Source organism: Gadus chalcogrammus, chromosome 7 (genome assembly GCF_026213295.1).
Source record: "Gadus chalcogrammus isolate NIFS_2021 chromosome 7, NIFS_Gcha_1.0, whole genome shotgun sequence".
Lineage (NCBI taxonomy): Eukaryota > Metazoa > Chordata > Actinopteri > Gadiformes > Gadidae > Gadus > Gadus chalcogrammus.
In genome coordinates, this window is record NC_079418.1 from 31,365,553 (window position 1) to 31,379,405 (window position 13,853).

General features: G+C 51.7%; 1 protein-coding gene across 1 annotated transcript in view; it reads right to left on the reverse strand.

Moving 5' to 3' along the window:
• Nucleotides 1-13,853, reverse strand: part of LOC130385204 (transcriptional regulator ATRX-like) — a 35,200-nt gene that overhangs the window by 15,524 nt on the left and 5,823 nt on the right. The window contains exons 10-19 of the mRNA XM_056593586.1: nucleotides 13,551-13,617; nucleotides 9,896-10,050; nucleotides 9,500-9,658; nucleotides 9,267-9,417; nucleotides 9,039-9,144; nucleotides 8,577-8,750; nucleotides 5,019-5,163; nucleotides 4,170-4,279; nucleotides 3,560-3,703; nucleotides 84-261 (exon numbers count right to left, since the gene is read on the reverse strand). Coding sequence (XP_056449561.1) covers nucleotides 84-261; nucleotides 3,560-3,703; nucleotides 4,170-4,279; nucleotides 5,019-5,163; nucleotides 8,577-8,750; nucleotides 9,039-9,144; nucleotides 9,267-9,417; nucleotides 9,500-9,658; nucleotides 9,896-10,050; nucleotides 13,551-13,617 — 1,389 coding nt within the window. The remainder of the gene's footprint in view (nucleotides 1-83; nucleotides 262-3,559; nucleotides 3,704-4,169; nucleotides 4,280-5,018; nucleotides 5,164-8,576; nucleotides 8,751-9,038; nucleotides 9,145-9,266; nucleotides 9,418-9,499; nucleotides 9,659-9,895; nucleotides 10,051-13,550; nucleotides 13,618-13,853) is intronic.

Below are 13,853 nucleotides of genomic sequence, written 5' to 3' on the forward strand. Positions count from 1 at the left end.
GTGGCGGTTCTGACCAGGGGTGTGTGTGTGCGTGTGCGTGTGCGTGTGCGTGCGTGCGTGCGTGCGTGCGACGGGGCTCTGACCGGGCTGCACCAGCGTGCTGTGGAAGACCTTCTTGGCGCCGGGGTCCTTTATCCGGTGGCCCAGGGAGAAGTTGCGGTACATCTCGTAGCCCATGATCATCACCCCCCCGTCCCGCTGCCAGCGCTGCAGCGCCAGCTGCCGGCCCACCGCGTTCTTCACCGTCGCCAGCTCCGTCACCTGAGAGCAGGACGGAGGACGCACTGTTACCAGAGAGAGGGGGGGGGGGGGGGGGGGGGGGGGGGAGAGAGAGAGAGAGAGAGAGAGGGAGAGGGGGGGGTGAGAAGGGGGGGGGAGGGGGAGGGGAGAGAGGGGGGGAGGAGAGGAGAGAGAGGGGGGGGGGAGGGGGAGAGAGAGGGGGGGAGGAGAGAGAGGGGGGGAGGGGGGGGGGGAGAGAGAGTGAGGAGGGGGGAGAGAGAGGGGGGGGGAGAGAGAGCGAGAGAGAGAGAGAGAGAGGGAGAGGGGGGGGAGAGAGAGGGGGGGGGAGGGGGGGGGGGAGAGAGAGAGAGGCGGGGGAGGGGGAGAGAGAGGGGGGGAGGGGGAGAGAGAGGGGGGGAGGGGGGGGGAGGAGAGAGAGCGAGGAGGGGGGGGGAGAGAGAGAGAGAAAGAGGGGGGAGAGAGAGAGAGCGAGAGAGAGAGAGGAGAGAGAGAGAGGAGAGAGAGAGAGAGAGAGGAGGAGAGAGAGAGAGAGAGAGAGGGGGAGAGAGAGAGAAAGGGGGGGGAGAGAGAGCGAGAGGAAGGGAGAGAGAGAGAGAGAGAGAGAGAGAGAGAGAGAGAGAGAGAGAGGGGGAGAGGGAGAGAGAGAGTGTGTGTGTGTGTACATAGTGTTTGTGTGTGTTTATATAGGGCGTGTGTGTGTGTATAGTTTTTGTGTCTGTTTATATAGGGTGTGTGTGTATATAGTGTGTGCGTGTGTGTTTGTGTATTGTGTGTGTGTTCTAGCGTGTGCGTGTTTCAGTGGAGGCTTCTCCAGTGAGGAGAGTGAGGAAGATCCTCCTTAACATTGTTGAGAATTAAAAATGTTGTCCAGACTACTGTAATGAATGAATCCCCTTAAATATGACTACTTTAATGCCTTTGTATAATGTTATGTTTGTTTCCCTGGGTAAAGGGACATTAGCACCCCCTATCGCCTCCGTTGACTACCATTAATTTCCCCGAAAGTGTTGGCGGCCGGTGAATAACATGGGGTTCAATGGGAGAGAGGAGGAAAGTCCTCCTCTGAGTGGGTGTGACTAGCTAAGGGATCTGGATCCTGCGCACGTCTATTCACGAATAGGCTGAAGCCCTGGCTGCGCTATGAACCAATAAGCAGGAGCCCTGGCAGCGCTATGAACCAATAAGCAGGAGCCCTGGCTGCGCTATGAACCAATAAGCAGGAGCCCTGGCTGCGCTATGAACCAATAAGCAGGAGCCCTGGCTGCACTATGAACCAATAAGCAGGAGCCCTGGCTGCACTATGAACCAATAAGCAGGAGCCCTGGCTGCACTATGAACCAATAAGCAGGAGCCCTGGCTGCACTTCAACCAATAAGCAGGAGCCCTGGCTGCACTATGAACCAATAAGCAGGAGCCCTGGCTGCACTATGAACCAATAAGCAGGAGCCCTGGCTGCACTATGAACCAATAAGCAGGAGCCCTGGCTGCACTATGAACCAATAAGCAGGAGCCCTGGCTGCGCTATGAACCAATAAGCAGGAGCCCTGGCTGCGCTATGAACCAATAAGCAGGAGCCCTGGCTGCGCTATGAACCAATAAGCAGGAGCCCTGGCTGCACTATGAACCAATAAGCAGGAGCCCTGGCTGCGCTATGAACCAATAAGCAGGAGCCCTGGCTGCGCTATGAACCAATAAGCAGGAGCCCTGGCTGCACTGGATCCTGCGCACGTCTATTCACGAATAGGCTGAAGCCCTGGCTGCGCTATGAACCAATAAGCAGGAGCCCTGGCAGCGCTATGAACCAATAAGCAGGAGCCCTGGCTGCGCTATGAACCAATAAGCAGGAGCCCTGGCTGCGCTATGAACCAATAAGCAGGAGCCCTGGCTGCACTATGAACCAATAAGCAGGAGCCCTGGCTGCACTATGAACCAATAAGCAGGAGCCCTGGCTGCACTATGAACCAATAAGCAGGAGCCCTGGCTGCACTATGAACCAATAAGCAGGAGCCCTGGCTGCGCTATGAACCAATAAGCAGGAGCCCTGGCAGCGCTATGAACCAATAAGCAGGAGCCCTGGCTGCGCTATGAACCAATAAGCAGGAGCCCTGGCTGCGCTATGAACCAATAAGCAGGAGCCCTGGCTGCGCTATGAACCAATAAGCAGGAGCCCTGGCTGCACTATGAACCAATAAGCAGGAGCCCTGGCTGCGCTATGAACCAATAAGCAGGAGCCCTGGCTGCGCTATGAACCAATAAGCAGGAGCCCTGGCTGCACTGGATCCTGCGCACGTCTATTCACGAATAGGCTGAAGCCCTGGCTGCGCTATGAACCAATAAGCAGGAGCCCTGGCAGCGCTATGAACCAATAAGCAGGAGCCCTGGCTGCGCTATGAACCAATAAGCAGGAGCCCTGGCTGCACTATGAACCAATAAGCAGGAGCCCTGGCTGCACTATGAACCAATAAGCAGGAGCCCTGGCTGCACTATGAACCAATAAGCAGCAGTCCTGGCTGTGGAGCAGCCCGGAGGGAGGGTTTAACCCCTCAAGTCTACACTACGACAACCAAATAACCGCAGTCGAATGCCTCGTTTCCACCGAGCGGTGCGCTAATGTCCGCTGCGGTACAGTGTGGCTCTGTTCGCTTATATTGACGTTTCCGTAGCCCGCGGTCGGGCTGCGGAGCCCGCGAGGATGGTTGAATTGATCTATAAATGAACAACATTCTGAAACATCCATTAACATCCACATTTTCCTCAAACAATGTTAGGCTTACAGCCCATGTAAATAGTTAAATAGTTAATAGTAGTGAAATAACGTTCTTGTTGTTCTTTTAATGTTTGTTACCCTGACCGTTCTGTTTGATATTGTGGAAAGGAGGTTAGTGAATGATTCAGAGCATGATGCATTATAAATGGCATCACTTTTGGTATTGTTTCTTTATTTTTCTTAAAACAATTGTAGCTGAAAAAAAATGAACATAGCCAAATACAACCAATAGCTTCAGTCATTGAGGGCAAAAATAGGCCCAATGATTTTTTTATTTAGTTTTACAAATCAAGAGTAGGCCTGATTTTACTAATTGGCTTTGCATCCTTTCCTTCTGCCCGTGTAGTCCAAGACATGCTGCCCACCAGCTTTCAAAGTCCAATGCTGCCACTGGTGGCAGCATTGGACACGTGTGTGTGTATATAGTGTGTGTGTGTGTGTGCATAGTGTGTGTGTCTGTGTGCGTGCGTGCGTGCGTGCGTGTGTGTATATAGTGTGTGTGTGTGTGTTTGTGTGTGCTTGGGTGTGTGTATACAGTGTGTGTGTGTGTACCGTGACCCGGTCGCTGCCCATCCCCTCCTGCCACTTGCTGAACTCGGCCACCCAGTTGAGGATGGTGTTGAGCGGGCAGACCACCAGCGCCGTCCGGAACCGCAGGCAGCGCGACTGCAGCATGGTGTGGAGGAACGTCACCACCTGGAAGAGGACCGGGAACGCCACAGGGAGCGTCACATGGAAGGCCGGACCGGAACGTCGGAATGGAATTCCGCTATCCAGTAGTTTTGTAATTAAACATCATAACAGAATATCATTTTTGAATATCGTCATGCATTACCAATTCTGAACATCGCCATGGAATATCATATCACAATTTCGTAATTGTATATATCGTAATAAAATATAATTTTTGCAATATTGTAACGAGATATCGTAATAGAATATCATTTTGGAACATTTTAATGGACTTCCCACTGGAGTATTGTACTGGAATATCGTAATGGAAATTTGTTATCAAACGTTATTTCGGGAAATTGTCGTTTTAATTTTGTAATATGGAATCTTGCAACGGAAAACTAAATTTTTTGGCACAGCCATAAACCATTAACAGCATGTTGATGGGGGCAGTGATCAGGGCCCTGGATGGGGTAAAGGCGTAGGTCACCTGCAGCGTCTTGCCCAGGCCCATGCAGTGGGCCAGGATACAGCCCGAGCCCGGCGAGGAGTTGGCCTTCTGCACCGACTCACAGCAACAGTCCCAGATGAACTGCACCCCTGGGGAGACACAGGGGGGTAGGCCGCATCGAACCAGGAATCTACCGCTAGTGACATCACAAGGGGGAGAGGCCGCATCGAACCGGGAATCTACCGCTAGTGACATCACAAGGGGGAGAGGCCGCATCGAACCAGGAATCTACCGCTAGTGACATCACAAGGGGGAGAGGCCGCATCGAACCGGGAATCTACCGCTAGTGACATCACAAGGGGGAGTGGCCGCATCGAACCGGGAATCTACCGCTAGTGACATCACAAGGGGACCATACCAACGGGTAGGTCGATCCATCCCAGCATGCATCTGGGCGGACACGCCCACTTGTGATGCAACTACAGGGAAGGCTAGATTTTACTTCATGGACAGGAAGTGAGATGGAAAAGGTCTATAGCCATTACCTGCACGGTCCCAACCCTCAAAAAGCTTCTCAGTGCTCTCATGGATATTTTGTTCAGGTGCCCCTCGAAAACGAGATGGTACATCCTAATAAAATAATTTCAATCATCACGGTCGTCTACCTTTTTGTGACATCACAAGTGGGGCAGGGCCAGCAGGAGGTGACCTACCGTCCACCTGGTGGGGCTTGGGGGTGACCTACCGTCCACCTGGTGGGGCTTGGGGGTGACCTACCGTCCACCTGGTGGGGCTTGGGGGGGGCAGCGACCTACCGTCCACCTGGTGGGGCCTAGGGGGGACCTACCGTCCACCTGGTGGGGCCTAGGGGGGGGGGGGGCGACCTACCGTCCACCTGGTGGGGCTTGAGCCTGGTGACCAGGTTGCGGTGCACCTGGACCAGTGGCTCCTTGGTGGGCCCGTCCACGTCCAGGACCAGCTTGGTGGTGATGGGCTCCACCACTTGGGACAGCTCGTCGCCGATGACGATCACCTGGTGGAGGACGGGTGGAGGAGGAGAGGGGGAGAGGGAGGAAAGGTGGAGGAGAGGGGGAGAGAGAGGGGTGGAGGAGAGGGGGAGGGGTGGAGGGGAATGGGTGGAGGGAGAACAGATGGAGGTCACACGATGACCCATAACTGTGTAGCGTTCAGGGTAGACCAGTTCCAATATCAACATTCGCGAACTTTCATGCTCGTTCATCGCACTCCTTCATTGAGCGTGACAAGACAGGTTTTTGAAACCTGCTTTAATCACTCAGTTTACTAGCTAAATTCGATTAAACAATTCAATACAATACAAATATAAAGTAAAGTGTTATCTAGCGATCCGTTATCTGTATTATGTTATTTCGTCTTTGGAAACATGAGCCAAATGTTTTTTGAAACCTGCCCGGCAACGGACAACCCAATCAAATCAGTTGTCAAGTTGTCAACAACTGATGACGTAGGCCGGTACAATTTTCGCCCCCGGTACAATTTTAACGTGACAGCTCCACTGCTAGCCCTAGATGGACATGATGAATGCCCCGCATGCCTCGGTGTGGTCCACCTGAGGGAGGGGCTGTCCGACGATCAGTGTATGAATTGCAGTTTCATGCCACATGGGCTAAAAGTGGCAAGACTAGCCGAGGTGGAAGGACCTCAGGTTGAAGGTGAGCTTCCCCCGCCTGGAAGAGAACCAGTGGTACGAGTACGCTCCCCACCCAGGGCTGGCCCGCCCAGGAAGAAGGCTAGGAAGGCTGACGGTTATGATGCCAAAGTGGACAAGCTAGTGTCAGAGTTCGCTGAGATTAAGAGTTTGCTCTTTAACCTTCAGCCAGTCAGGTTGGCGTCAACCCAGGGGTCAATCCCGCAGGCTGAGGCTCCAACTACGCCAGAATGGGACGGAGATGCCCTGTCTACGAGGGCTTCCTGTAGCCAGTGGGACTAGGGCAGGCTCAGAAGCTTCCCCAGCCACGGTTAAGCCAGTGGTCCGAATGGCACTGGCACGCTTAGAGGTGGATGAGGCTCCAGCAGCAATCGCTCCAGCTAGTGCATTCTTTAGGCGTGTCCCGCCACGAGATACTTTTTCTGTGCCTCCCTCCCAGCCATATATTGAGGAGCTTCACAGATGCTGGCCAGACCCCAGATCTCTATCTCATCACACCAGTGACAGCAGGGCCTTGGCTTCAATGCAGAATGCCAGCAAGCATGGACTTGACCGAATGCCAGCCGTGGAGCCGACCATTGCCTCCCTCATTGTGGGACCAGAGGAGGTGTTGAGGACGAAGGCTCGCTGTCCCAGGCCACAGTGTCGCATCACTGATGACCTATTAACAAAGTGCTATGACACAGCGGCACGGTTGGGCCGTATCGGGAACTCCTTGTCCCATTTGATACTGGCCCTGTCTCAGTCCTTGCAATCATCCAGTGCAGATACTTCAGTGCAGAGTCTAAGTGACACGTCTTTGCAGGCGTTTGCCTTCATGACCAGAGAGCTTGGTAGGCTTATGTCGAGAGGCGGGACCTGCTCTCACAGCTGGGGGGCCACATCTGGCATCCCAGACCAGAGTGCCTGCAGCTATGGGTTTGGCCCTTGAGGGGCCTGATCCACTTATAATGGAATGTGACCAGGAGGTAGTTCAAACCACCATAGACTCAAGAGCTCCCTCCACCCGGGCACTTTATGCTAACAGGTGGAAGATATGGTGTGAAAGTGGTGTGAGGCTCAGAGAGAGGTACCGGAGTGTTCCTCAGTGCCAATTATACTGCGTTTTTTGCAGTCCTTACTGGAAAGGAAGCTATCTGCTTCCACTTTAAGGGTCTATGTGGCTGCCATTTCATCCAGGCACATTAACGATGATAGCCAGATGGTGGGGTCTCATTCTTTGGTGACCCGATTTCTTAAAGGAGTCCAGCGGAGGAACCCCCAACGGGGTGTCAAGGTTTCCTCATGGGACCTACCTCTGGTACTTGGAGCCCTTCGCCTCCAAGCCCCTGGACCAGGCGCCACTGAAATGGCTGTCGGCAAAGGTTGCCTTTCTTCTAGCGATCGCGTCAGCCAAGCGTGTGAGTGAGCTTTATGCGTTGTCAGTGAGTGAACAGTGCATACGCTGGAACTCAGACGGCACAGGGGTGGCACTGTGGCCTAACCCATCTTTTTTTCCAAAGAGACTGCCTTCGGCCCACTATAATCAGGCCATAGAGCTAGCAGCTTACGGGCCCTCACACCCGCCAGATGAGGAAGCTAGTTCAGGAGAACTACTCTGCCCGGTGAGAGCCTTGAGATGTTACATACAGGAAACTGCTGGTTTTCGCCAGTCTGATGGCCTGTTTGTCTGCTACGGGGGCCCGAGGAAGGGGCAAGCGCTGTCCAGACAGAGGCTTCCCAAGTGGGTGGTGGAGGTAATTGAGGAGGCATACAAGTCAAGAGGACTGCCTTTGCCTCCTAACATCAGAGGCCATTCCACCAGGGGTGTCTCAAACCTCCTGGGCAGCACTAAGAGGAGTGCCTCTAGGTGAGATTTGTGCAGCGGCCTCCTGGGCTTCAGTGTGCACCTTTGCCCGTTTTACAGGGTCAATGTAGCTGCTCACCACGCAGTGGCTGCAGCTGTTTTTCAGGAACCCTCAGGCCCTTCCTAATAGGTGGGTACAGGATTCCTCGTGACTACGTCGGTAATAGTCATCCAGTGTTAAGCACTGCCTCTGGCGGTCAGTAAGAATGAAATAGAACGAGAGTTACGTATGTAACAACGGTTCTATGAATTCTGGATGACCGCCAGAGTTCTCCGTCACTCGGAATCTTGCAAGGAGATTCTGAAGGGACATCTTGGAGAGTGACGTGGGCTTATATAGACGGGCGCCCCAACGTCATCCCCGGTCACGATTGACTTTGTTGATATTAAATACTCGACCTGCGCATGCGCGATGGATGACATCCAGGGTTAAGCACTGCCTCTGGCGGTCACTAAGAATGAAATAGAACCATAGCTACATACGTAACTCTCGTTTTATCGCTCCTTTCGCTTTATCGCTCATGTCTATTGAAAGGCAATGGGCGTTTATCGCTCCTAACGCTTTGTAGCTTTTGTTGTGAAGGTACAGTAAGGTAGGGCTGGGCGATTAATCTAATTTTGATCGCGATTTTTCGATTTTGCGTCAAACGACAACAAAGAAAGAACCGCTGAATGCATATCTCTACAATATTTTAGATTTAAACATTTTCCCAATTTCTGTATTATTTTAAGCCGAAATTTCAAAGTTCCCAGTTACAAAGTTCTTTTTGGGAGAGACATGCTGAATAAATACATCATGTTTTAATCGTGATTATGATTTGTTCCATAAGCGAGCATCCCTACTGTACAGCTAGGCTGATCTGAGCCCAGGAGGTTCTGACTGGAGCTCCCCTCGGACCAGACGCCGCCTCACCTCTCTGAGCTCGTCCCTCTGCTTCTCCCGCTCCGCCAGCCGCTCCCGGCGCTCCTCCTCCTCCCGGAGCGCCGCCAGCGTCTCCGCCCGGAGGTGCTCGTCGTTCAGGATGCCGCGGATCTTCCTCCTGCCCTTCGACGTGTTCTTGCTGTCCTCCTCCTCCTCCTCCTTCTCCTGGGAGACACAACATGCAAGGATTACATCGGTGACGGGTTGGACACAATTAGACTAAAGTGTCTAAAGTGGGTTTCCATGGAGAACCACCTTAACAGGAAGTACCAGGATGGAACAGGAAGTACCCTTGGCACAGGAAGTACAGATGAAGTTTAATGTGCAAAGGTAAATGTTCAGTGTCAGGGTGGTGTCTAGGGTTAAGGGTGGTGTCCAGTTAATGGGTGGTGTGGGGGGTAAGGGTGGGAGGGGGATATGAGAGCCAACACCAGTGCGGTGGTGTTCAGATACCTTCCCTTCGCTGTCAGAGTCCGACAGCACGATGTAGGACGGCTTGGTCTTCTGCAGCCTCTGGAGGTAGCTCCGGGTGCCCTCATTGTCCCCGCTGACAGACCCCCTGCCGAGAGGAGAGCAAACCCTTCAGCCCACCCCTTCACCTCCTCACACCGAACGACAAACCTCCCAACACACTGAAGTGAAGAGCGGACGCTTCGAGATCCACCAATCCCAGGCTCGCACCTTTTGGACCTTCCTCCGCCCTCCTCGTCCTCCTCCCCCTCGTCGTCTCCTTCGTCCATCTCCGACAGACTCAGCTCCTCACAGAGGTCCTGGTCCTGGTCCGACGCCGACACCGACGTGGTGGACGTGTCCTCCCCGCCACTGTCGCCGCCTGACCGCAAGCAACACGACACATCAGCCCCCCCTGCTCCCGGGTCTGTAGCCCCCTGCCCCCCCCACAGGGTCCGGCTTACCTCGGTCAGCCTCTCGGGGGGTCTTGGCGGTCCTCTTGCCCTCCTTCTGGGTGGGGGCCTTGTCCCCGAAGGTGAGCTTGTGACGGAGGAGGTGGTGTCTGCTTCCGGGGGCGTCGGACCCGCTGCCGGAGGCCTCGGAGGCGGAGCCGGACTCCCGCTCTGAGCGCCACACGTACGCAGAGGGGCCAAAGACATTATTATTATGATTACAGGCCCGGCTGGGCAGCGCTGGACCCCTTGTGGTCGGGTAGGTACCAGTGGCTGATGATCAGTTTAACTAGATGTCTTTAAGGTTGGTGGCTTAAACAAGAGATGCGCTACAGGTCTGTGCTTGGGAGACGCCTGCAAGCGTTTCAAAACCATGAGTCATGTTGGAAGTCTGGGTTCATCACTTACCTCCGTTATCGCCTTCGTCCTCCTTCCTGCCCTCAACCCCCTCCTCTTCCTCTGAAGTGGAGTCTTCCTCTTCCTGCAGGTCATCGTCCGACGACAAATCGTCCCCCGAAGAGTAGTCGGCTTTGATTTGGGCCAAGAGTATTTTCTTAGCGATTCTTCAGAAGTGGGGGAAGAGAAGGAGAGAGTACCTGAGGGTCATTTCATCATTACATGCAACCCTTCCTGACCAGATGTGCATCTGCAGCTGTGTTTCGTGGATGGGGATGGGCGGGTTGAATCACATCTATGAAAATGCTCTCGTTTATTCAAACTGTGTCCGTGAATGCTTTCCTCTGCTCGTTAACCTAAATAGGCAGCGACCATAGAGTCAAATAGGCAGTCATGCATTGTCGTTCATTTTGCTCCAAGATGCCAATGAGCAGATCTGTGATTTAAGGTACTTACATCGAATTTAAACATCTAAATGAACAATAATCACAATATCATTTTTTATGATCGAAAAGAAAATGCATAAAAAGACCAGAGACATCAGATGTAATAATTTATTACAGAAGATTTGGCGGCTCGGAGCTCATTTCAGTCAATCTTGAAACAAAACATCAACAACAGGATGCTAAGACATGCATGACACGAGAAACATGGATATAATGCACACGTTACATGTCTAGCACTGGAAATATGTTTAACATAAACATTGTTTTAATGTTCCTTTGTCCGGCGGCAAGCTTCGTTTCGCCTCAAGTCTTTGTTTTTTTTTGCCGCACAAAACCCCCTTGCCAGGGCGCACACTGTCTCTACACAACGAAACACACACAGACACAGGGCCCTCCCAGCTGAGATAAGGCCTTTTGTTCTACCCCACCGAGTTCAGTGGGGATGGTCAGTCTAGATACCCCCTCGGACCGGGCCCTGCGCCAACACTAAATACTTCTTATTAGAATGCGCTCGAACGTTCCCGCTTATCTAAGGCAGTGGAGGCCTGAGCGGGGTCGTCATCTTTGAAGAGAGAGAAAGCATATGGAAGAGAAAGGAGAAAGACATGAGACCCATTACTCAGGAAGAAACACCATCATCATCACCACCACCACCACCACCACATCAGCCGCCAGCCGAGAACCATCCACCACAAGACCTGAAAGTAAAACACAGTCTGCAGCCCGGGAGGTCACGGGGAGGTCTGCACGACGAGGTCAGGGCGGCGGCATTTGCAATACTTTGCATATTTGGAAATCCCAAAGCTCTCCTCCCACTACTGCTGACCGCAGAAGCACTTCCAGTTGTCGTTTGACAGGGAGCAGGGAAGGGACGTTCATTTACGGCATTTATATCAGTTTGACGCAGCAGCAGTAAAACTAAAGGTGGAGGTCAATAAAGTCTGGTTTTACTGGGGCGTCATGTTGTCATCATTTGAATTTTATACAAATAAGGTGGGGAAGAGATATATCATATCAACGCTCATGATGAAGACGTGAGCGTACTCTGTGTTTACCGTGTGCTCAGTGAGCTCCGTAACTAGCGTTAGCTACAGACAGGGTACCCTATGATGGGCTAGGCTAGGTCCTCTGACAGCTAATTGAACCACAAGCATTATTGATCTTTTCTGCCGGGACTCCCATGGGACATTTTTGGGTCAGACGTTAGGATGAAATGGAAGAAGTGCGCGGACTCATAGAGAACATAAAACTCCACGTCCCAATCCCACTACGAGGAGGGCAGAAACTGAGATCTGGTTCCTCAGCGTCCACAGAACATGTCCTGTCCAGATGTTCATTTAAAAGGGGTACCGTCTAAAACTACTGTGGATGACGGCCCGGTTAGGAGTGACACACCATCAAGCTGACCCCTAAAGTCGATAGAATACTAGCTGTGGAAATGTGCTTTCCAGTTATTCGCTCCGTTTCGGGAAGTGAAGAGGGCAGGGCGACACATGACAGAATGATCATGATCATAATAAACAGGGACCTTAACCCCAAATAGGAACTACAGCCATCTCATCTTCCACATAAGTAATTTAAACGTATTGTCATTTTAAAATGACACGCCAGACCAAAAGCGATCGTCTGAATGCACCTATTTATGCATTTGAATGTCCCAGTGTGGAAGTGGTTCGTACGTATGCTGCTTAATGACGGTTACAGTCCGCCGCTGGGTGTGGCCCGTCTTGTGGCCCTCTTGACGCCTACAAGAACACCCGGGGATGATGCAAGGCTTCGAGGGTGCTTCGACAGCATGACACAGGAACATTAAGGCAGGTTAGAAATGGAATCGACTGCAATCCAGTTTCCTCACCCTTGGTTGGTATACATTTCTTTTCTCTAAACGTTCTCCAGGAGAAAACACCGAAAAGTGCGAGCTATTCCCAGGGAACGTGGGAGGGAGATGTTCACCTTTTTTTGAGATATTGACTAATTAAAAGGCGTAGGTATGTAAAATAATGAATAGTCTATTCAAACTTTAAACCCTCGTAACAAGACATGGGCACTCAGATCAACCCAAGCCCAAATTACACCTTTACTCTGAAAGCCATTAGCTCCCAGAGACGTCTGGAAAGTGCCTGGGACTAACGGGACCTCATGGCCTCGAGTTGAAGACCTAGGTGACGCAAAACCAAACAATTATCACGGATAGTGTGAAATCTCCTTTATTTCAGGATTTGTGTTGTATTCACAGACGGTCCTGTACAACAGTCATTTCCTAGATGAGTTAAAACATATCAAGTTGGTCTCCGCGGAGGAGAAGTAGAACTTTAGCATGGGGTTCGGTTCTGTGGTACAGCACCGGCAGGATGAGGTGAAGCATCTAAGTTTCTATGTGCAAAGAGCAGCATGTCGCGCTCCAAGCATCAAGAGTCCAATCTTAGTGTTTCTAGAAACTTTAGTATTAAGGATGCACCGAATATTCGGCCACCGAAAATGTTCGGCCAAGAATTTTCATTTCGGTGCATCCCTATTTAGTATTATACTGGTTGGTATCATAAATCGCTCTCACTTACATCTCGGAGGTATTTCCGAATGAAATGTCAGACGGGAGCTTGTAAACTTGCATACTTCACCTGCGTACGTCACAGCATTCAGTGAGTATCTATGCTTTACATAACGTTAAAAGCATGTTTTTACTCTCTTGTGCATCGGGAGTAACAGTGGAACACAGTGAAACTGAAAAGGCAGAAAAAAAAAACGAAAACAGAACAACAAATAGAATACGGGGTGCAAATCAGTGAGTAACACTTGTTGAAGTTCAGGGTGAGTGACCGCGTCTTCGCTACACTCCGGAATACTAAAAAGCCCACTGCTTTTAACAAGAGAATCAAACCACAGAGGACGGTTTCAGAGTCACTGAGTAGGGAGGAAGTCGGTTAGACTTCCAGACAATACGTGAAGCCCCTCATCACAGTGAGTACTTCACTTTTCCCTGGGCCTGACTGCAGCTACGTTTGGGTCTTGCCTGGCTCGAGCGCGTATTTGGTAACGGTTTGGGGCGGGACTTGCGCCTGCGGGTTTGGGAACATTTGTGGCCGGATTTAGGCTTGGACCTCAGCGATAGGGCGGTTTTGAGGTCAGATTGTGGACCGGACCTGGGTTGTGAGCGGTAAGGCCTTTGCTTGCATCTAGCCGCGCTTGTATGAGGCACTATGTCCAAAGTTTTTGAACCATACCTATTTTCTGGGTCATCGTCATCTTCTGCTGCCCAAGAGGGCCCAGAGTGGGACAGGTCTTCATCACCTTGATCAAAGAACACATGGAACAGATGCTCCGTTACAACACACACATCACATGTTGAATCGTCTATTGAAAGGTTAAAGTCGTTTTAGTAGCATTTGCTATCTTCAATCGCTATTGAAGATAATACAAACAGTGGGTCCAACTGTTTACGGGTTCTCTCGGGTAGAATTGAGTTGATGTCAGAGATCCCAACACGTGACCAAAGCTCTCATGCATGACCTCCGACGACGAACCAA